This window comes from Carassius auratus, chromosome 21 (genome assembly GCF_003368295.1).
Source record: "Carassius auratus strain Wakin chromosome 21, ASM336829v1, whole genome shotgun sequence".
NCBI classification, from domain to species: domain Eukaryota; kingdom Metazoa; phylum Chordata; class Actinopteri; order Cypriniformes; family Cyprinidae; genus Carassius; species Carassius auratus.
The window spans coordinates 1,757,916-1,782,164 of record NC_039263.1 but is presented as its reverse complement, the minus strand read 5'-3'; the positions used below and the strand labels follow the sequence as shown (position 1 = coordinate 1,782,164).

Below are 24,249 nucleotides of genomic sequence, written 5' to 3'. Positions count from 1 at the left end.
CTGAATATAAATATGTTCATATTTTGAGGTTCTTGACATTGTCTGTGTGTGTGTCTGTCTACAGGCCTTTCAGTCATTTATATAATTTATGAGGACACAAATGTGTATAATGGCACCAGTATTACACCATGAACATGGTTTGTGAGGTTTATACTTCCTGTGTCCCTGTGAATCAAATGGCTTAAAAACAAACTAAACTGTCTGTCGTCTCTCAGATCTTCAGTCAGGCTAACACTCCTCTGAAGCGCTGGCTGCTGAACTTCGCAGCGAAGAGGAAAGGGCTGGAGGTGAAGCGCGGCGTGATCCGCTGCAACAGCGTCTGGGACAAGATCTTCTTCCACAAGATCCAGGTGCGTGATGAGCAGTGCTGGTCTATGACCACTCGTCTGATCTCTGATCGTTTGTCTGATCTCTGATCGCTCGTCTGATCTCTGACCGCTCGTCTGATCTCTGACCGCTCGTCTGATTTCTGATCGCTTGTCTGATTTCTGATCGCTTGTCTGATTTCTGATCGCTTGTCTGATTTCTGATCGCTCGTCTGATTTCTGATCCTTGTCTGATCTCTGACCGCTCGTCTGATTTCTGATCCTTGTCTGATCTCTGACCGCTCGTCTGATTTCTGATCGCTCATCTGATCTCTGATCGCTCATCTGATCTCTGATCGCTCGTCTGATCTCTGACCGCTCGTCTGATTTCTGATCCTTGTCTGATCGCTGATCGTTCTTCTGATCTCTGATCGCTCTTCTGATTTCTGATTGCTCGTCTGATCTCTGACCGCTCGTCTGATTTCTGATCCTTGTCTGATCGCTGATCGTTCTTCTGATCTCTGATCGCTCTTCTGATTTCTGATCGCTCATCTGATCTCTGATCGCTCGTCTAATCTCTGACCGCTCGTCTGATTTCTGATCGCTCGTCTGATCTCTGATCGCTCATCTGATCTCTGATCGCTCGTCTGATCTCTGACCGCTCGTCTGATTTCTGATCCTTGTCTGATCGCTGATCGTTCTTCTGATCTCTGATCGCTCTTCTGATTTCTGATTGCTCGTCTGATCTCTGATCGCTCGTCTGATTTCGGATCGTTCGTCTGATCTCTGAACATTCGTCTGATCTCTGATCGCTCTTCTGATTTCTGATTGCTCGTCTGATCTCTGATCGCTCGTCTGATTTCGGATCGTTCGTCTGATCTCTGAACATTCGTCTGATCGCTGATCGCTCTTCTGATTTCTGACCGCTCGTCTGTTTTCTGATTACTCATCTGATCTCTGACCGCTCTTCTGATCTCCTCACAGGCCAGTCTGGGTGGCAGGTTACGGATGATCATTACCGGAGCGGCTCCTGCGTCTCCGACCGTGCTGGACTTCCTGAGAGCGACGCTGGGCTGTCAGGTGTACGAGGCGTACGGTCAGACGGAGTGCACCGCTGGATGCACCTACACCACCCCTGGAGACTGGACGGCCGGTGAGATCATCAGCACAATCAGCACTCACACATCTCAACTACTTTACTGATTATATCAGTCTAATCAAACTTTGCTTCTGTTTGGTTCCTTTTCTTTCATCCACTTACACATTACAGAAGCTTTTAAAAACAAATCCAAGAATTGCACACACAAAATGCCTCACATCTCTTGGAAAATGAAGAACTGCATTCAAAATATCTCAAACACATCAAGCAAAACCACACTTTTTTACTGTAACCATTTGTGATGTGAATACAGTATTACACAGTATGAAAGAAAGAAACACATTGTGTGTAGATGTGTTTATTGATTGTTCAGTGAAGCACATGTGAGGAGTTAGTGATGAATTAGTGTGACTTTTTGCTTGGTTGTTTGAAAAAGGAAATCAAGATACTTCCTGTTTGTTTTTTGTGTGGAGAGAATGGTGTGTTGTAAGCAGTTACAGCTGTACTATCATTAATTATGCTATTATTAATCGTTTTTTAATGGTTATTTTTACTTACCGCACAAACCACAAAGTTAATACTGCTAACCTCCAACTGTTACCTTTAAAGAGCTATTTTGACCTGATCTAATAATAATAGTTCATATTTTTATTCATAGTTTATTTCAGTGTGGTGTGATTATTCTGACACGTCGTGATGAATGACTGACACTGATAACAGCTGATCCGTCTCTTATAATACACTTAATATGCTTATTGCTTTTATTAAATGGTTAAATAGTAAAAATTCTTAAGGCAGAAATAAAGTGCACGGCATCGCTGCAATCCTGCAGACTGAAGGTTTGTTTTAATGTGGCTCAGAGGTCATGTCGATCTTCTATCGGTCACACGTCTCCTCATGATATCAATTCACAGGGCAGAGTTCAGCAAACCTGAACTTTGGAGCACAGCGAGCTTGTTTTTCCCATCTCCAGCGGTCACATGTGTATGAGCGGTATAATGTAAGCAGACTAACTGATCATAAATACACCTTTATATCCTCCAAAGTCTGACACCATGTGGCATTCAGTCAGTTGAATATTGTGGGGAAGTATAAAGCAATTGTGAGGAAATGTCTTCATTGTGGCATCTGTATGCACAGATCTCCCTCTTGTGGCTGGTTTTAACATGACACTTCATTTGAGTTTTGCTCTTTGTGATGTCATTTCCAGTCATCATCTGTGTTTTTCAGTCTTTATCTCTTTGTTTGTTAAGAACATGGAAGCAGTTGAAATACACCAGATAATACATGATTATACTCTTTGCCTGGGGGATTGTGTTATATATGTGTTTATTTTAAAACAGGTCAGCATGTAGAGTTTTCAGTCTTTTTCCAGCTCTGTACAGAAATGTTTGCAGGTTTCTCTCGGTGTTCATCACTGCTGTGGAGATTCTGCTGAAGACTGGATGATTGTGATGCAGTTGTTCTCCTCTTGTGTGTTTCGGCAGGTCATGTAGGCGCTCCGCTGCCCTGTAATCTCATTAAACTGGTGGATGTGGCTGAGAAGAACTACTTTGCTGCTAAAGGAGAAGGAGAGGTTTGTTAACACGGCCTGCGCAGACATCCTCCGAAAACACACTTTACAATCAGGAAACTGAAACGGAGAGCTCGACTTGTATTTGCAGAAATGTAAACACAATTTCTCTAAAATGTGTAAGCCATGATGTATTTTTTTAATAAACATTATAAACTCTGTCAGAGGGTAAAATATTGATTTTCAGATATTGTGAAATTCTGAACTGTAAACGGCTGAACAGATCCTGTAATAGCTCTACACATCTGTCTGTTAGTGAGACAGAAATCTCAGACCAGGCTCTCTCTAGAGATCTGCAAAACAACACTCAAAATCAATCCTCACCTGAACTGTTTCTTTCTTGATTCAGATTTGTGTGAAAGGCCCAAACGTGTTCAAGGGTTATCTGAAGGATCCTGTGAGGACGGCTGAGACGCTGGACGCAGACGGATGGCTTCACACTGGAGACATTGGCAAATGGCTGTCGGTTCGTGACGCTGTGTCTGATGTTATGATCTGTCTGTACAGAGATCTGACCTTGTGCTTCAGGGCTGCTTCTTGAATCTTGAACCACAGAATACAGTGTAAAGAGCCGTTGAACCGTCCCGCTCGCTCAGACAGATAACTGAGGGCTTCTTTCATTTGTTCCCATCAGAACGGCACGCTGAAGATCATCGACAGGAAGAAGCACATCTTCAAGTTAGCTCAAGGAGAGTATATTTCCCCGGAGAAGATCGAGAGCATCTACATCCGCAGCGAGCCCGTGTCTCAGCTCTATGTTCACGGGGACAGCCTGCAGGTCAGTGGCTCACGCTCCGGTCACACAGACCCAGGTCACAGCGCTGACCGCTTCATAACGCCTGATGATTGTGTGTGCAGTCGTGTCTGGTGGGAGTCATCGTCCCCGATCCTGAGGTCTTACCCTCCTGGGCTCAGAAGAAGGGCTTCGTGGGAAGCTATGACGAGCTGTGTGGAAATAAAGTAAGGCTTGATGAATGCCTTTTATTGTCATTACACACGTGTACACTGAAATTAGGATAGCATATATCACACATATATCACATAGTGCACATTCAGCAAACATTTACCCATGTTACATACTTGCACAACAGAGTCGAGTTACTCTAAAATTGACTTTCAACAAAAGCAAGCAGAGAATTGTATAACACATAAGTGTATAAGTGTATATAAAAGTGTTTTCAGCTTTCACCATGCAGTGGTTTTGACTGGTGTCTGTTTCGTGTCTGAAGGAACTGAAGAAAGCCATTCTGGAGGACATGGTGCGTTTGGGAAAAGCCAGTGGTCTCCATTCATTTGAACAGGTGCGTTCACAACATTAGTCTTCAGCAGCTGCAGTCATAAACACAGTTAATGCAGCTTCCTGAATACTCTTTGGTGTGAAAATGAGTTTTAGGACTTGATTGGTTAAGGAAACATTTAGTTTTGCTGATTAATGAATGTGTAAACCAAAGGTCTTTCTTTATTCTTCTTGTTGAAACCCCTGAGATGCACCTGATCTTCTGTCATCATCATCATCATTCATCTCTGGCTGATGTGGTTCTTCAAACGCATCTCATTTGAGTTAGATGAAATCCTCTGGGTTATCTGAGATTACTCTTCATTCCTGTGTTCAGTGATAAAGGCCAAATTTACTGATTCTCAAAGCCATGATCAGGAATAACATCATGCAGAAGTCATAAACACATCTACTGTTTTTATCTACAGCTAGCTATAAATAATATAATTCAACCCTAAACCACACACTCACCCTAACAGAAACCTTTATATACATTTAACAACTGAGGATGTTTTGTCACTTATGACTACAGAGTTGGCCCCAAAATATGTTTTTAAGTACACAGCAAAAAATAAAGTAAATTTTTATTTCAACAGTCTTTACATGTTTTTCGTCAAGAAGTTTTACTGTAAAATATCCATGATGTGTCTTTTCTGCATGATGACATTAATTAAAGCAACTCAATAATCCTGCTCATTTTTTGGAGGACAGTTGTCTAAAGACACCGCAGCAGAAAACACACTTCTCATAATATATTAAAATATGCTTCAGCCAATTGTAGTTATCACATTGCATTTTTACGTTTTCCATAGCAATGCCACAGAGAAAACCTTTCAGTGAACATTTCCTTAGTGTGAAGAAGATCTGATTACTCTAAAGAAGAATCTGTTGTGCAATGGAAAGTTTCCCTGCATGGAACCGTGAATGCTAAAAAAAGAAGTTAGCATGTGTAGTGCTGCTTGACCTGATAATTGACAACGCTTTCTCTGACCCCTGGCAGGTTAAAGACATCCACATCCATAAGGAAATGTTCTCCATACAGAACGGATTGCTGACCCCCACTTTAAAGTCCAAGAGACCGGAGCTGAAGCAGTACTTCAAGACAGAAATCGAGCAGCTGTACAGCAACATCTCCATGTAGTCTCTCGTCTCCAGCAGATGAGGACGCTCCAGCATTCCTTCACTATTTGTTCTTCTTCATTGAAAACTAGCTGGCACTAAACGCTCCGAACGAGCCACGGGCGTCAGGGCCGAGCATGAGCTTTACTCGATGAAAGAGTCATTAAACGAGTAATTCCCCTTTGGCTGTGAATGTCAACGGTTGGTGTGCCTTTAGAAATGTGGCAGAGCTGCAACCAAATCCAGTCTTCCTCCAAAAGCGGACACGTCCCAGCTAGCATGCATGCTTCATTCATCTCTGGTGGGCCGAGGAGGGCAAAGGTCACCCGTGTACATTCATCTTTCCTTTTTTAGGAGTCTGAAGGGAATCGATTGGCAAATCCAGCACATTTCAGGCTGTAAGCCATGCATGCTGTGTGCCGGCGCTCCATGTTTGACATTCCCAGCCCCTTTGAGACATTTTACATACAAACCTCATGCACAACAATCACATAGGATGCTTGTCTAGGTAGTAAAGCTCTACAAATGTGTCTCACTTGATCAAAGTGAGCACATCACACAGTCTTGGGCTCAAACTACTAGCTTTTCAGTTCCTTTCCATCCCAAAGTTTTCAGTAGTAGTGTAAATGTTGAAGAAAACTAGATGTGAAACTATTTAAGCAACGGTTTGAAGTGTAGAGAAACCAATAAGATTTGAATCTGTTCATGAATGATATCAGAGCTTTATCTTTGTGTTTCATGAGGGGATATGAATGGGGATGAATCTGCAGAGATGTTTGTTTAAATGCATTCCCCTTTTGTAGGCCTTTTCAGTCCGTCTGTTCGGCCTATGTTATGTTTTTGTCTGTTTGCTGAAATGTTATTGACTTATTAGCTAATTTAATGATCAGGGTTATTCCATTATTCATTATTTATTACCATTATTAGAAGTTATTCTCCATTTGGAAGCTCTTTATGCTTCCTGTATTTTCTTATGAATCCACGAAGTGTACATTCTCCTGATTGAGCGGTCAGTAAAAGGCCAGACAGCAGACCGAAGATCGAAGCCCAGTGTCTGTCATCATGACGTCTTCAGTCTCTCACTCAACACAGTCTGAACATGTCAAATTTGGAGAAAAAAGAAAGAAAGAAGAGATTTTCCCATGGTTTTGTCCAGCGGTTGTTTGTGTTTTGGTTATTGAAACAGTTCACTTGCATCTTTTCCTGATAATGTAGTCTTTTATGAGCATGTAAATCTCTGCATATACAAAAATAAAATAGTGATGAGTGTGTACAAAACGTAAAAATAAAGAAGAATTCTTTGTAATTCTATTGGTGGTCTTCAGCGTATGTGAAGCCTCCCGTTTAAATCAGAGAAATATAACATGAATAAATATAGTGATCTAATCTTCTTTGTGCCACAGATAAAAGCAGGCTATGATTTCTTAAGTCGTTTGTTAGGCTCACACAACATCTATCTATCTGTACTACTGTCCAAACGGTTTGCTATTTTCATCTTTCATCAGTAATAAAAGTGCAGTGATCAGGATATTTCCAATTATCCAGCCCTCCTCTGAATCTGATTTGAGCTTTGAGACTTTCATTTTTTAATCGTCCCCATCCATCATGGTGATATGGTGAGTCAGTCTATCCCATCATCTTTTAAGAAAATGTGCTGTAAAGTCTGAAACTATACAGTGAAACAGTAAAACTGACTGCACCTCTACAATCTCCTAAAACTAACCTTTGGAAGCCTCACAATCAAACATTTACTTTTAGTGCTAGTGCTATTTTTACAATTATGGTGATTTCTCATTCCATAATCATAATAACACTTCCTCCAGTGAAGAAGTGCATCTGCTGTTGTCTCTCACAGATTAGTTTAGATCTGTTTAAACGTTGCTTGATCTGTGCAGATTTCTCTCCTGATTCAGAACAGAACACTTTTTCACTGGAGGAAGTGTTATTCTGGATTATAGACTGTAGTTTAGTTAAAAAAGTCTTAATGCTGGATGTGTTTCATCTTTAGTCTTCTCCAGATGTTCACTGATGGACTGGAGTGCTGTGGTTTATTGTAATGTTTCTCTCATTCTGACGGCACCCAATGTGTTTTTGATAGGTCTGGAAGAAAGAGGACGTATGGTCATCCTACATTTATTCATGTGACGGAAGAGTCCAAATATCTTCTGCAAATGTTAGGCTATAAAATCTCCAGTGGTTCATATATTTCCACTCGCTGTGCAATACTTGAGATTAATGAAAACAACACAAACCACTGTACATACAGCATTATCATCATGAGCATGAACAAAACTAGACAACAGAACAAGTTCCTACTAATCAGCTAAACGAAAGCATCACAGGAAACAGTGCATAAGAAAATAAAAAGAAAATCAACCCAATTCAATAAACTCTATATTAAATCTATCACGTGTCTGAATCTGGACAGATGTCTTGTGCAGCTGGATCCTGAGGAGCAGGTCAGGTTTGTTCAGATCCACAGAACCTGTGTTGAGCAGATGGGCTTCTTTAAAAACATAATAAAACGGTTCAGTAAATCGGGTGTTTTGTACACCTGTGAGGCCCACCGTAAGACCCTCTGCTACTGACTGTGTACTGGACAAAACATGTGTCCAGATTCAGAACCGAGTTCCTGCTCTCAAATTTTAGCTTCTGTATTTCTTACAATTTATAACTTTGTGAATTTAACAGTTAGGATGTTTTTTTGTTTTTGTTTTTTTAAATAACGTGTCTATGGTGGGATAAATCCACAGACTGTAAGACATAGCTGTCAACATTGAACATTGAAAATAAGGGACATTTCCCGGAATCCATCCCCAAAATAAGGGATTTTTTTTTTTTTTACGATTCTTATCCACAAACTTAAAAAAAAAAAGCACTAATCATTAACAGTCTAAAGAGTTTATAACTACACAATATATATTAAAGAATGACAGACCAATTGATATGTTAAAAGTGATTTATTTATGAACAAGGTAATATTAATAATAATTTAATATTAATAATAATTTCGTGCTGAGAAAGGTCGTTTTTCCTGACAACGACAAATTTTGCAGTAGGCATAATTTGGACCTACATGGCTGCTTGTCAGGTAGTGGAAGGTGGACTCCCATTTACTCAAATATTGGCATAATTTTGGTTGGTGATTAATTCAGTGATTTTGGCATTCGGCGTCCTAATCCATCATCGCACATCACACTCATCTACTCTCTCGAACTTCACTTCCCGCTACTTTTCCCCTCTTCCTCCCGTCCGCTGGCGCCGCTGTAACTGTCTTCTTCTTCGATGGTAGCCTAAGCTACTGCCACCTGCTGTACTGGAGGTCAAGCAACCCAAGTGCAAGCCACTTCACAGACACAGATAGATGCGTGTTCTGAGTTAACACATGGTGTAAAATTACGGGATATTTTACGGGAAAATACTAAAACGGGAAGACAGCGGGAAAAGACCTAAAATACGTGAGAAACCCGGAAAAAACGGGAGGGTTGACAGCTATGCTGTAAGAACAAACAAACAAACAAAAAAAAACTTCCCATTCAAGACATCTTTATCTTCATGTTCTATAAAGCTATAAACTTGACCTCTTTGTTTATACTTAAGAACTAGTCTGGGGTTCATTTCCCGTCGTTAACAATAGAGTTCAATAGAACTAACAACCAGAGTTAGATAACGATGCTTTTGGGAAACACACTCTGGGTAATAAGTCTTATTTTTGGATTCAACGTAGACTAATATATATATATAACCCGTCAAAGAAAAAATTATACTTACTAACTTTTAATACTTGTCTACTCTTAATCATCTTAAAATCACATTTATGGACATGAATTTTCGCGGTGGCTGATCCGCCAATGCAGGTGCAGTCCAAAGCGCGCGCAGATGCACCAATTCAGTTTTGATTGGTTAATGGCTCAACTGCACGTGGTATCCATGGCGACACGAAAGACGCACGTTTAAAAAGAAACCGTCATCCTGTCCGTTACTCTGACCGAGTGAAGATGGAGCGCAGAGTCTCTCGGTATGTCATTTTAATATGAATTAATAGTTTATGTGCTTTTACAGTTAGCTGTAAAGAATACAAGGAGCATTTGTTAGTTCAAACTCTTATATGATTCCCTTTTGTTTTACACAGGGCCGTGGGAAGAGGTTTTAAGTTGGGGGTGCTGTAGTGGGAGGTGCATTTTTTGCGTGTCAGGTGGACACCTCTTAATAATGTCTAAGTCTAATAACAAAGTAAACACACACTAATAAGAATTAAACATATTTATACCAATCTTGTTGAAGGTTGTCGCGCACAGCGGACAAGAACATCCACAAAAGCAAATATTTTTAACAGCACATATAAGCCTATGTTATTTAAACTTATGGCTCTATCAGGGCGCAGACACACACTCACAGAACACAGCTAATAAGAACATAAAAATAGCATACGAATAATTAAAACGGTCCACAGGCTGACAGCGCACACGAACATATCCAGATATAGGCACATTTTCACCATTTCAAAAGCCTAATTTGCACAGCACACAATAATATAACCAAATACATTTCTGCAGCAAAATTATCAGTGTGAAATTAATGTGTATGTTATGTTAAACTGCTCAGCTGCAGCTCATAATAAACCAAACATTTAAGGTGACCATTATTTAGAATGTGTCACTATGGTTTCCATGGTGACGCGTCATTGCTGGTCACGTGACACACCGCAGCAACAACAACAACAGAGCTGAATGATGATCTGATTTTATGTCATTTTTCCTTTTTATTCAAAATATTCACAAATTTGTTAGATATGGCATGAAATATCTGATATTCCGATTGTCAAATATATGCAAGTGGAAGTGTTTTAAAACAAATTTATAACGATCGCGTTAGTTGAGCTGTATGTGCTACGGCATCTTAGTTTGTGCCGCAGATCTGTTGGATTTACAACCCGTGAATTCATCCACTTCTCCCGAAATACATAGAAGTAAGTGGCTGGTGAACTGGGAGAAGAATATAGTAAACTTTAAAGTTACTTACAAATGTGTATCTGATATGAATAAAACAACGTGTCTAATTATAATGGAAAGGATTATTATTGCCTCTTCCTTTGACATCAGTGTGTATTTTACAAACTCTAAATGTATTGTTTTTTAGCACTTATATGTCTGAAACCTAAAATAAATATTATGTGGTTGAAAACACTGAAAAGTTGTGATATATAACAGCTCTGAACCTATGCTCTGAACGCGCCTCTCTCTGGCTCAGCGCCAGCCAACACGTGAAAGCACATTTGATCACATCATGCACTGGGACCAGCCTAGACTGATCACACCGGTGTGATCGTACGTACGTGCGAAAGGGTCAATAATTATTTAGTTGTGCTCAAAACCTCCTCGTGCATAAACTTCTTATGTTAATAACAAACAGGAGGATTTAAAAAAATGTTTTAATACGTTTATGTATTTTTTTTTTGCATCTGTCAGAGAGTGCTGTAATGTCTGCATTTTCCAACGGGGGGTGCTGCTACTTCCCACGGCCATGTTGGTGAGGTGAGAATCGCTCATAATCTCCGGGATTCGGCTGCTTGTCTTTCTCTCGCTCAATCTCTGACCTGCTACGAGCTTAGTCTCCACTCCTTTAAACATTTTAATGTTGTATAATTTTGGCGCATCAAAGACCCGCTCGGCATTTAATGTTAAATATTTTTTTATGAGGGTTTGCGCTGTTTACTTTAATTTATTTTGCAGATATTCGTTATTGAACTCAGGATCTGTTCAGCAGCAAATACTGAAGTCTCTCCTCATTCTCGACCTGTGATCAGTCCAATCTGACTCTGCAGCTCTGGTTGGATGCTGGGTTGTTGTTGTTTTGTTGTTGTTGTTTTTCTTCACACAAATCATCAAAATCCCAGTCATGGAAAATAATAGCAGAGTTAGTCGAGCATTTAACCGATTGAAACTTTTAAAAGACATGTTTGACAAAGTCTTATCTTAAAATGTAAAAGAGTTCAGGATAGATAGATGGATAGATAACGTAGACTAACCATGTTCCGTACAGGTGACGTTTTAGCGCATTTTGTTGAATAAATGCTTTGAAATGTTTAAGCATCGATTGCGGGCGATGAACACTTAGCATCACCCTCACCTGAGACAGCCAGCAGAGATCTCTTACTTTATGAAGGTTTCACATTGGTTAACCTTTTTATTATTATTCAGTGTTTCCCACAGAATTAGATTCTATTTGCGGTGGTGTGGTGTTTGGGGACCGGGGGGGGGGGGGGGGGGGTGTTAAATGTGTATATGTATATATATATATATATATATATATATATATATATATATATATCATATATTTTTAGTGACAAGTACACATTTCCATTGCCAACACTTAGTGTCAGATACCTTAAAGGGATAATTTGGTTATATTTGGAGATATTTGGAAGAATGACAGAATCAAACAGATCTCGGTCCCCATTGACTTCCATAGTAGGAAAGAATATGTAACATGGTAGTCAATGGGGACCAAGATCTGTTTGGTTACAAACATTCTTCCAAGTATATTCCTTTGTGTTCAGCAGAACAAAGAAACTCATACAGGTTTGGAACAACTTGAGGTAGAATTTTCATTTTTGGGGGAACTATCCCTTTAAAGACATTGCTATTGCTACATTGCTATGCCATTGCTACACTTTCTATGCTATGACTGCTCCACAGACTTCTTGTTGCAAATTTTGCTCATACACACACACACACACACACAAACCTGGCCCTGAAGATGGACACACACACACACACACACTCAAACTCACAGACACACTCAAACACAGGCTCACACACTCAAACATTCAAAAAGACTCACTCACAAACAGACTCAGGCACACACAGGCTCACACACACACAAAACTGGACCTGGAGGTGGACACACACACACACAAACCTGAACCTGGAGATAATAATAATATAATGTCTAGCCTGATTGCTGTGATATCCGTTGCCATGATTTATGGAATGACTGATCGCGAGAGGAAAAAAATGACGTTTTTGTCGCATAACATCGGTTAATGGAAACGCCGTAATTTCGTTTTGTTTATCGATATTTAGAAAAAAAAAACACAAAAGTTTTGCGCGAATCTGTAATGCAAACGCGACAGCGCTTAACATAGACTAACTTCTCAGAGTTATGTTGAGCAACAGTGTTCATTACTAACCATTCAACTCCGGATTGATTCTGGAATCTTCGCTGGAGGAATAAGCATTAAGCACCGGTGATCCGTCCTCTAACTAACACATGCTCATGTTTAGATTCTGATCGTGTTCGAAGAGGATGGGCTAGTCGCGCGTGCCTCCGTTGTCAGTTTGTGAGAGGGAGGGAGCAAGCAGCGCGCAGCTCTACAATAAAATACAATTGTACCCATATTAAATATTTAAAAAATCTGAATCAATCCGTGGCGGTCAGCGTTGATATTGTGGCGGGCCGCCACAAATTAATGAATGTATGGGAAACCCTGTTATTATTATTAATCAGTGCAAATGATTTGCCCTTCTCGTCTTCTGCGTCTTCAGAATGATATAGAAATGATGTTCACTAACCTTTCACATGGTTCATGCTTAACTCACATGCCATAATTAATATCATGATAATCCTGCCTAACTCGCATGCGCCCTTTAGTAAAGCAGCAATTAACATTAAATTATGTTTTCTTGCAGTTTAAATAAATAAACAGTTCACTTTTGATCAGTTAAATGTAAATTTCCGCAGATAAAATCAAGTTATGAGCGCTGTACGGAACACCGTTAACCATTTCATCTTCCGTACACTGGCGGAGGTGGTACTTTTCACCACTTTTCTCAAAAACTATTGGTCCTAAAGACATCAATCAAAGTGTAGACTGTATAATAGGTATTCCTCCAGAGAATGAGTGCACAAACATGCTTGTGTGTCTTTCAGCAACGGAGCAGTGGTTGCTGGTGTGCGGTGAACAGAGAAAAGTGTACCGAACATGTTTAGCTAGACAGGGTCTAGTGTGGTTTGGGTGGTTGTTAAGGTGTTGCTATGCACAACAGTTGCTGGGTGAACTTCTGTAAGATCCTGATATGCATGAAGCCTTTTGTTTATGAAAGAAACTCAGATTTGGAAAACTGATGGTATGTCATTGATTTACCATTTCTCTGACAAATGTAAATGTTGTGATGCCCTCAAACCCTGAGTAATGACAGTAACACACTCTTGTGTGACCTGTTCTTGTGTTGAACACACGCTGATATCCACATCGGTTGGCACTGATCACACTTTTGTTTTTTGTAGGATAAGAAACATTATTTCTAAAATCACCAATAGCCAATGGTTTGCCAACGTGATCCGGCTAACCCTGGCGCTCAACATCATATTCATCATTTACGTGGTTGACTGGAGACTGAACGATCTTTCTCCTTCTCTTTACGTAAGTATGGAGATACGAGGTATTGATCTGATGAATTATGAGAGATCTCAGACCCTCCATAGACAGAACGATTCCTACCACGATCAAGGCCCAGAAACACAATGTAAAGTCAGCATGTTATAATCAGGGGTGACACTAATGGAATATGGTAAATAAAGCAATGATAAGGCATTAATCAGTATATAATGATCACAGTGTGTGGTTCTGTCAGACTGTCAATGCTTTGTTCCACTGCGTGTACCTGATGGAGTACCTGCTGAGGATCTGTGTGGATCCGAGGGGTTACTGGACGAATCCTCTCAATGTGCTGTCTGCGTTTGTGCTCCTGCTCTCCTCCGTCTGCATGAGTCTGAGCCTTCCTCTCAAGAGCCTGGTCTGCATCTGTGTCCTGCTCGTCTTCAGACTCAGGAACTACACGGATGTCGAGCAGGTCGTCATATGACACATGTACCGCGGTTCTCCATCTGATCTCGTTATTCTTTATTTTTGTCATCAGTGTTGGTGGTGTCTTTCAGGAGTACACTGCAGGCGTCTGGAAGGGACTGAAGAAAGCCAGCTTGATCTATTTCTTGATCTTTGTGATCGTACTGGTTTTCGCAATGGCTGGTCACTCGTTTTTTGGAGATCCAAACAGAGGAGATCCAGAGAACTGGGGAGACCTCGGCACAGCCCTGTTCACGCTCTTCAGACTGCTCGTAGTAAGATGAGGAACTATTCAACATCAGTCCATCTGTCATTACTCGGACTCAACAGATGTTCTCCAGATAGCTTTAGCTTTAGTAATAATCTTTTGATAAGCGAAACGATTGTCAAACATTTGGACAGGTTTGAGAAATAGATGCTCGACAGGAATCAAATCTTGACCTGCACCTCTGTGTCAGTAGTTGTATAACTGGACGAGGGTGCATCAGGAGCTGAACAGAGCAGGAGTCAGCTACAGCAGCGTCTTCGTCATCGGCTTTATTATTACATGCTACTTCATTCTCCTCGTTATAGCCAGGGCTGTTTTCATCACTGAGTGCCGGGTAATAACACAACTAAAGCTGACTTTTAGTAAAAATGTGTTTGTTTGTTATTCTGTTTTGCAATGAAATCTGAATTTACATATTAGAGAAGTCACAATGAAAGTGGATTGACTGATACGGTTGGCAATAGTCTCTTCCAGTGTTGGGGGCAAGTACTAGTAAAGTAACACATTACTTTTTAATTTACAAGAAAATATCTGAGTTACTTTTTCAAAAAGTGCCGAGGTGTTGTGTGCGCTGTGTGATCATGATATTACTCTAGTTTAGACTAAATGTGTGCATTAATACATCCTACTCATAGAAAACACACCAATAAAAACAAATGTAGTATTCATCAAAGTGAATTAAAACTGTGAAATGCAAACTCAGGATAATGACGCAAACCTGTAATAATTAAATATGTTAAATAACACAAATGTATCTAATCCCATTTTCCAGTTCAACCATATTAATGAGCAAAAATGACTCTAGATAAACTAACAATTGTGCTTGATTGTTTTCTTATTGCTTCTCCTGTGTTCAACTGTACAGATGTGAATTTACTTTTCCTTCAGTCTCAGGTTTATTCATTACACTTTTTGGTGTGAAAGGCTTTTACATTTGCTATAAACAGAACTTCTTGTATGAAAAACAATCAAGCCCTGCTCATTTTTAAAAAGTAGCGCAAAAGTGACGTTTGCATTACTTTTAAAAGTAGCTTTCCCCAGCACTGGTCACTTCCTCACTATTTTCAGAGGATTTGGAAGATGTGATAATAATGGGCTCTAGTATACACCCTTCACATAAAGAAAACATGATTTGGACCCTAAAGCTGCTCCCTGTTTCTGGAGGAAAAAAACGAATGGGAAATAGTTAAAAACAACATTAAAAAAAGTGATTTCAAAGACAGATTTAGAGGATGCAATGATTTAAGTTATTTGTTCAAGAAACAATCCAGTGCTTCCCAACCCATATTAGAATAGGATATAACATGGAGAGAACATTTATTACAAAATAAAGAGAGGACAATCAGTTTAGTGAGAAAAACATCCCAGGCTTTGAGATGAACTTTATTCAACTGTTTAATAAAATCTTCTGTATGTTTCATGAATGATGGATGCTCTACCAAATGATTTCAGCCATTAATTTTCTTTCAGTTCCAGTTCAGTATCAGTTCTCTTGAATCTTTACTGATGTTCAACAGAGTGCATTTGGGAAGGCAGCGGAAGGGAAGAAGCGTGCGCGTGAAGAGGAGGTGAAGAAGAAGGTGGAGGAGGTGCTGGAAAGAGCTAAACAGGTTCGTCTGAGGCACTGATCACAGACTCGTTGTTTGTCAGCTGTTAGGGAGCATGAAACACTGAACAGATGCTTGTTTCAGATCATTGAAGAAACTGATCACACACACATTTCATTTCTGTGTAAATATGATGAACTCCGCTAAAGACAATCTCTCACTGATCTTGACTCATCTGTATTTATTTCTACAGTGAAGACTATCCAGTGTTTTACATTTCATTAGTGTCTGTACCCGAATACTATTGTTAAAAAACTGTAACTGCACTGTATCTTTGTATCTTTTTTACTAAGTTTACTGGCTTATTTTAGTTAAAATATCATAACAACATCCTAATTCAGGGCAACACTGTCAGAATATTTCTCCCAGTATTAATGGTGAGGTTGTGATGTTTACAGATAGTATGTCTGGTAATATCAGTAAATTGATCTGCTTTACTCTCTAATGTGCATTTAATGACACAATATATCAATCTGTGAAATATAGGAGATTATCATTGTTATATTCCATGTCCAGTATAAATTGGTCATCTTATAGGCTTCTGATATTTTGATAAGATATTACCCAATATGTCATGTATTATGTACAATATTTTTTAATAACCATTTCTTTTCCTTTCTTTATTTCCGGTAGCACCATGCCCCACAACTCCGGCGTGTGAGGGAACTCAAAAGGCCCTTGTGTCATGATCGATTTATTTATGCACAGGACAAGATCACTAGTTCTTCCTTCATAGGAACATTTATGCAGCAGCTAAATAAACGAGAACAAACCATGTTAGCGTGAGTGACTGTGATTACATATTCTGGTTTGGACCTTTTTATTATTTTTCCCTTTGTGTGATGTGATAACTGTACGCAGGTGGTGGCGGCTCATAAATGAGAAGATGTCTGTACTGAAGGAGGAGCTCGAGGACAAGCTGAATGAGGACGCTCTCGCTGAGGGTAAGTGCAGTTTTACTACAGCTCAGAGTCTTTACAAACTACAAATAATACATCATGTTTGTGCCAAATCAGTGTTACAGCAGCATTACATTTAGTTCTGTTGGTGTTCCATCAGTTTTAGCTGAGTTTATAACCAATCACAGGGTTTTGGTTGAGCTCACGAGTGTAAGAGCCAATCAGAGACGGTCAGAGGAGTCATGGCTGAAACTCACAAATTCTCTCATCATTAACAGCAGAGTGCAGATAAGTTTTAAGAAAGAGATTCATTTCGCAGCGTAGACAGTCTCATGGATTATAAGGAGAGTTTCACTCGTGCCGGACAAAGTTACGGACTGTGAACGTTTTCTGATCGCTTTCTGTGTGTGATTTATTTCAGTTGAATAGCTGTTTTAGTTTTCATGTTTTTTTTTAAGGATTAGTTTAAAAGAATTTACTCATTCCATGTCATCCTAGATGTTCATGTTTGTCTATCTTCAGTTGAAAAGAAATGAAGGTTTTTGAGTTAAACAATCCAGGATTTTTGTCCATATAATGGACTTTAATGGGACCCATCGAGATGAAGGTCCAAATGGCAGTTTCAGGCTCTGCACGATCCCAGCCGAGGAAAATAAAATGACTTTTTAATAACAAATGCTTTTAATTTTCCAAATGACACAGCTTTCATTCTTCAGGTCAACCATATATTTATGAAAAAGAAATTCAGTTTGAATAAAGAAAGCAATAACTTTGCCATAGTATCCTTTCAAATGTTAAAAGTTGCCGCAGTCATTGGATGCTCTGCATGTGCTGCCCCGGACCAGAGAAAAGTTCTGCTTTAACCCCTGACTACAGTTCCTGCACCAGACAGTGATTCAGCTGGTCAGCACGATCTCAATGGTGCTCCTGTAGAAAGTGCTGAGGATGATGGGAAGGAGACTTGCTCTTTTCAGCCGGTGGAGAAAGAGTCTTTGTTACCAAACGTTTTATTCCTAAAGTTTGTCTCTACAACTGCTGCCTTGTAAAGTTCATGTAAGTGTTACTGGACACTTTTTTAAACAACAGATACATTTAAATAGAAAACAGAACATAGAAAGTGTTTTTCTAAAATGAGAGTGAAACATGATGCACCCATTGGTTCCTTAGACCTGTGTAAGGGAATCATTTAAGATTTTAAAGGGAATTTGAACAGGATCACTGTTTCACGGCTGATCACTGAGACGCCCTGCGATTCACTGAACGAGCCGTTTAACATTAAATCTGCGCTGGATACTAATATCCAAACTATAGTGAAACACTATCAATTAGCACAGTAACAAGATCGGCAGTTTAAGACATTAACTTGTAAGCACAAAACACAAGATACTTCTCTCTTCAATATGAATAAGGCTTTATTAGATAAATCTAAGACATATAAACTAATCTAACACATAAACACACGCACTCACACATTCACACAAGTTGCAGGAAGATCGAAAGTTAGGGAAAGATGAGTTTAAGAGAATGGAAATGTGGAATCCCAAGTTTACAGCAATATGTGAAATTGCATAGACATGAACAACCATCAATCACGTAATTAACGCTCGCATTGAGTTCCTCAATGAGGTTAAAGTTATATTAGATACACCAGTACAAATGTCTGAAGGTACATTGCCTGTGTTCCCTTTGTTGTTGATGTCGCTAATTGGCTGGAAGTTCAGTAGTGGCTGAAGTGACGTCTTGGGAATCCCGTGGTTGGGCGTTGGCTGAAGGTGCAGAGTTGTGTGGCTGGTTGAAGTTGAACGGGCACCCGAGGTCAGACATGGCGTTACAAAACTTAACTCAGAACACGAAACTCTCAAACGGAAAAGAAAGGAAGTAAAGTTTGACGAGACTAGGTGGTGTTTCTTCTCATCGTGGCTAAGTAGCAGCAGGCGTGCAGGACGAAGCACGCTGGAACCACGCTCAAAGAACAGTGATGACAAACAGCATGGCTAAAAGCTAAAGCTAAGAAGCAAAGCTAAAAGCAGGCATGACTGATAGCAAAAGCAGAGATAAAACTAAAAGCAAGATTTTATGGTGTCCTAAGTATTTAAACTGGCTTGTTGGCCACACCTCAAATGTTGTCTTGACCAATCAGATATTGTCTTGGCTCGGGGGTATCATAAATCATGTTATCCTATCAAGCACGTGGTCCGAATTTTCCCGCTCTTGCAGGGTCTAATTTTGGACATGATTCCTATAACAAGAATATGATACATTTGACAAATAACTGATGGTCAGAACTGTTTCAAGCTAACAGATTCAAACACGTACACACTAAACATGAATCTGAATCGTTAAGCTATGCCATAGTTATAAAAAGACATACACAATAAGTGATTATAACATGATAGTCAAATTTGTGGGTTACACATAAATGAATATGGAGTGAAGCGATGGACTGATATTCATTTATAAGTCCTTTTGAGTTCATTTTGGTCCATATATATGTAGAAAAGACCGTTTCTGTGCCATTCTCTGACATAAATATGTTCTGTGGAGACCAGAGGTTAAAAGGCCCCTTTAGGAATTTCAGTCTGGTTCTACTAGGTGGGGGGAAGTCATCCAAGGATCTTGTGTATAACTCTAATGGGTTTACATGTGATGTCCAGCGTTGCGTTTCAATTACTTGCCCCGAATTTGACAATCTCTTCTCCGAATTGAAATTGTCAATAATTGTTCTAATGGTGTTAATGTTGAAAGCTGTTCTGTGAAAGAGTTGGTTGGTTATCTTGTTTCTGACTTGTGGCACCAGGAATGATTTACAAAATCCTGTTGCCTTTCTGAGGAATTTGGCTCGTCTTTCAACCACAGTCCTGATCGACTCTTTAATATGTCTGGTTCTGTCTGATACGCTACAGCTGCATCTATGTAGTGTCCAATCAAGTAATAATCTGCTCTTTTTGGACATTGTCCAGCTGAAGTGTCCTGTTCTGGAATCTCATCTCTCTCTCTTTGTTTCAGGGCTGTACAAGAAGTCCGGCAGATTAATATTCCTTGGCCTTGGCAATGCTGGCAAAACGACGCTTCTGCATATGCTGAACGAGCACAGACTGGGTCTGCATGTGCCGACCTTTGACCCCAGTAAGTGTGCACTGCACTGCAGCTCTCACAGAATGCTACAATACCCGCACACATAGAATATAACACACATTTTAAAACCATCTGAAGTTAAATATGGTCTGAAAGTCTAGAGAGAAGCCTTGTGAAGTCTAGTATTTAGATATAGAAGCGTGTAAGATGCTGTTTGTCTGTTTCAGTCAGAGAAATAAACGCTCATTATTTAGTCTTTGTCTCCTTCCCCTCACAGCTTCAGAAGTGCTGAGGATTGCTGGTGTTACTCTGAGCTCCTGTGATCTGAGTGAGTAGATGATCCACACCTCGCTGTCTGTCTGCATCAGATCGCTCGTGTGCTGAAGCTGTGTCCTGTGTCTCTGAGCAGCTGGAGGGGAGTGGAGGAAGCTTCTCCCAGCCGTCAACGGCATCGTGTTCCTGGTGGACTGCGCAGATTACGCCAGGCTGCCTGAGTCCAAAACAGAGCTAGACGTGAGCTTCATACTGTCTCCAGCCACTTCAGCCTTCATTACACACACGAGACACATGTTTGCTAGAGTCCTGCTCTGTTACTCATGAAGCATCTCCTGTCTCATGCCATACTGTGCCGGTGTGTGTGTGTGTGTGTGTGTGTGTGTGAATAACAGGCACTAATGACAGATGAAACCATTGGAAACGTGCCCATCTTGATCCTCGGCAACAAGATCGACAAACCTGAAGCCATTAGTGAGGAGAAACTGCGTGAGATCTTTGGGCTGTACAGTCAGACGACAGGAAAGGTAAGACAGCACACGCTCAGGGACGCTTTTGTGCTGCACTGCACTGCTTCTAAACATCCTCTAGACAGATGCTGCCTTCTTTTCCATTCATCATCTCTGTGGTAGGATTCTATCGTGCGACTGGTCGTGATTTTAAATGTGAAAGCACCAATGTGGAAGAACTGAGGTGCTGTGGTCTGTCACGTCACATTAGCTCCAATAGGGTACTTATCGTTTGAACTTCATCATAACATGAACAATTGGAAAACTGAGACTTTTATATAAGGTGTAATTTGTGAAAGAGTAATTTGCAATATTTTGCACATAGCACTGGTGTTACAGAGTTGAAACACAAGTATATAATGTATGTTATCATGCCTGAAGACAAACTCAAGTAATGGAGTTCATCACTTAAACAGGCACTGTGATGTTCCATACACAGCACAAAATATACAAACCATCATAAAAATAGTTTTACACAAAGTGTTTTCTTAATTTGCTAAAAATGGAAGGGTGCAGAAACATAGCAGCTCTTACACCTCAACAAAATATAAAATAGAAAAGAATGGCAAAGTGGGCAGAAGTAAATTCTTTTTCTATTTTTCAGGTCCAGTAAAGAAATTGGATACATTTAACTGAATTAAATAAAATACTACACACTCTATACATCAATTAGCCTTTTTTTTTAAAGCAGCTGTATTAAAGTTTATCAATCAAGAGCAGGGAGACATTTTTCTGTTTGTTTTATTAACATTAAGAATAGTTCACCCCACAATTAAAATTCTGTCATCTATCTGTCAATTCTGTTTTATCTTTATACTATCATTTACTCACTCTCAAGTTGTTTTAAACCTGAGTTAGTTTCTTTCTTCTGTTTAACATCATAGTTATTTTGAAGAATGTGGGTAAATATACAGCTGTTGGGCCCCAGTAACTTCCAGACTATGTTTTCCTCTTATAGTCAAAGTCGATGTGGACCAACTCGTGTTTGGTTATCCACATTCTTCAGAATATCTTCTTCAGTGTTCAGCACAAGAAAGAAAGAAATACAGGGTTGGAACAACATGTGAGTGAGTAAATAACATAAATCTAGTTTTTGGGTGAACTATGTCTTTAATGACAAACGGCAGCATGTTTAGTCTCCTGTCCCTTTAAGAGCACTAATGAAACACAACCACTCATGAAAAGAGAGAGAGAAAAAGAAAAAATTAAAGAACAATTTATATAAATAGAAAATTATAATAATAAAATTAAACAGCATCATAATAAACAGGATGTAAGACAGTAAGAGTAACCTGTAAAATGACTCCATGAAGCACTGAACGAAGCAGCTCCTCTCTTGTGGTTTCTACGTGAATAAGGCCACAGATGCTGAGTGTTGTTGTGTTCAGGGCTGTGTTGGTGTCGTTGAGCTGAAGACGAGGCCGCTGGAGCTGTTTATGTGCAGCGTGACGGAGAGACGAGGATACGGTGAGGCTCTGCGCTGGCTCTCACACTACATCAGTTACACAAACACTCCTGAAGCCTGAGCTAAAACATCTGTTTTACTAAATATCCCCATCTCATGTTACTTTATTAAATTAGTTCTTATATTAACAATTATTTGTCATTTATGTCAATACTTTGTGATTTTCTTAAGAATTTGTAATTGAGTCATCTCAGTATGGATAAACTAAATACATTATTATTAAACAATTACATTCTTCAACAGGCAGTGTGAATTGGTCTTAATGAATTAAATGACTCATCGTTAACGTGTTAACAATCAATAAGTGAAGCATCATTTAAGTGCTAGCTGTGAACTAGCGGCTGAGAGAGATTTCCTCAGACAGACTGAGCTCAGTGAGTTAAACACTGATTTAATTATTGTTTCTGATATCTGCTGACTTTGGATCTCATTTATTGTGAGCCCTTCTTTTCATTGGAAAAGCAAAATTTCCCATCTCTAATGATAAAACAGTTACTGGTGGATCACAGTATAATGGATATACAGTGGGGAAAATATTTATTTGATCCCCCGCTGATTTTGTAAGTTTGCCCATTTACCAAAAAATAAAAGAAGGGTTTGTATTTTTATGGCAGGGTTATTTTAACGAATAGAGCAGTGGTTCTCAACCTTTTTTTCCACCGGGCCGCACTATAGATACAGACGGTTGGTCTGGGAACGCCCCGTCACGTGATGTGAATTTAGCCCGTGGGGGAAAACATTGCCATGGCGCCAATTGAAATACACGGGACAATCATCCCGAAGAGTTGTTTTGTCATTTTCTGTACCTCCAATAAACTAACAAATTATGAATTGAAGTTCTACATCCTTCCTAATAAACATACAGGAAAGGAGGACAAAATGGCTACAAGCAATAAATTGTGAGGATTATCAATATGGAATTACATTTGTTTCAATAATAATGAACGAAACTTTACAAAACTAAACATAACTTTTTCAGAAACTATCAAATATATGCCATTACAAAAGAAGAAAAATACAATGAAAATGAAAAAAATTAACTCAGTCGCACAAATGTAACATGCTCTTCAAATATGCTTCATTCTTTGTTAATGTTTTTCAAAGATTCGTTTTTGCTAATCGTGGATTCTGAATTCATTGCCACAGATTTCGCTTACGTTTCCCAGTTTTTCGTTTGGTTTTTTGACACAAACCTCTCGTGGGGGTGGGCTTAACAGTGATCTACTCTGATTGGATAGTGAGCTTTTGATGGACAGGTGCTCTCTGAGCGGGAATTACAGACGCCACTCAGTGGCGCGCATATTGGATATGTTTTTTTTCTCCAATTTTTATTATTATTTTTTTTTGTATTACTAAATATGTATTATTGTCATTCAGTAACACAAGCTTACTTCAGGCTGCCTTGAAGGACAAGAGCTCATCTTTACAGACTGAGATGATCGAAGGTCAAATATTATTTACATATTTAGTAATACAAATCACAATCACGAGAGCTTTCCAATATGCGCGCCACTGAGTGGCGTCTGTAATTCCCGGTCAGAGAGCACCTGTCCATCAAAAGCTCACTATCCAATCAGAGTAGATCACTGTTAAGCCCGCCCCCACGAGAGGTTTGTGTCAAAAAACCAAACGAAAAACTGGGAAACGTAAGCGAAATCTGTGGCAATGAATTCAGAATCCACGATTAGCGAAAAAAGAATCTTTGAAAAACATTAACAAAGAATGAAGCATATTTGAAGAGCCTGTTAAATTTGTGCGACTGAGTTAATTTTTTTCATTTTTATTGTGTTTTTCTTCTTTTGTAATGGCATATGTTTGATAGTTTCTGAAAAGGTTACGTTCAGTTTTATAATGTTTCGTTCATTATTATTGAAACAAATGTCATTCCATAGATCAAGGGAAGTTGTGGAATCCCAAGACTAAGCATGTGTAT

The 24,249-nt window shown here is 39.5% G+C and overlaps 2 protein-coding genes across 5 annotated transcripts in view; both read left to right on the top strand.

The window, feature by feature from the left end:
- The window catches only part of LOC113038188 (long-chain-fatty-acid--CoA ligase 6-like), a 28,117-nt gene extending 21,434 nt beyond the window's left edge, over positions 1 to 6,683 (top strand). For both annotated transcript variants that reach the window (XM_026195443.1, XM_026195444.1), the window contains exons 13-20: positions 216 to 350; positions 1,290 to 1,458; positions 2,892 to 2,980; positions 3,327 to 3,443; positions 3,612 to 3,755; positions 3,836 to 3,937; positions 4,207 to 4,278; positions 5,254 to 6,683. In XM_026195443.1, coding sequence (XP_026051228.1) covers positions 216 to 350; positions 1,290 to 1,458; positions 2,892 to 2,980; positions 3,327 to 3,443; positions 3,612 to 3,755; positions 3,836 to 3,937; positions 4,207 to 4,278; positions 5,254 to 5,394 — 969 coding nt within the window. In that variant the 3' untranslated portion in view covers positions 5,395 to 6,683. The remainder of the gene's footprint in view (positions 1 to 215; positions 351 to 1,289; positions 1,459 to 2,891; positions 2,981 to 3,326; positions 3,444 to 3,611; positions 3,756 to 3,835; positions 3,938 to 4,206; positions 4,279 to 5,253) is intronic.
- A 2,605-nt stretch (positions 6,684 to 9,288) lies between these two features.
- LOC113038187 (cation channel sperm-associated protein 3-like) lies at positions 9,289 to 22,526 on the top strand. 3 transcript variants are annotated; one of them, XM_026195440.1, is made up of 13 exons: positions 9,289 to 9,390; positions 13,662 to 13,797; positions 14,009 to 14,227; positions 14,313 to 14,495; positions 14,682 to 14,822; positions 16,006 to 16,098; positions 16,729 to 16,877; positions 16,957 to 17,039; positions 20,001 to 20,120; positions 20,347 to 20,397; positions 20,479 to 20,582; positions 20,738 to 20,869; positions 22,240 to 22,526. In XM_026195440.1, exons 1-13 carry the CDS (start codon positions 9,371 to 9,373, stop codon positions 22,375 to 22,377), a joined length of 1,569 nt encoding a protein of 522 aa, XP_026051225.1. In that variant the 5' UTR covers positions 9,289 to 9,370; the 3' UTR covers positions 22,378 to 22,526. The 3 variants fall into 3 exon arrangements, with proteins under 3 accessions (XP_026051225.1, XP_026051227.1, XP_026051226.1); XM_026195441.1 differs by lacking the exon at positions 9,289 to 9,390 and adding an exon at positions 10,859 to 10,906; XM_026195442.1 differs by lacking the exon at positions 14,682 to 14,822.
- Positions 22,527 to 24,249: the final 1,723 nt, after the last annotated feature.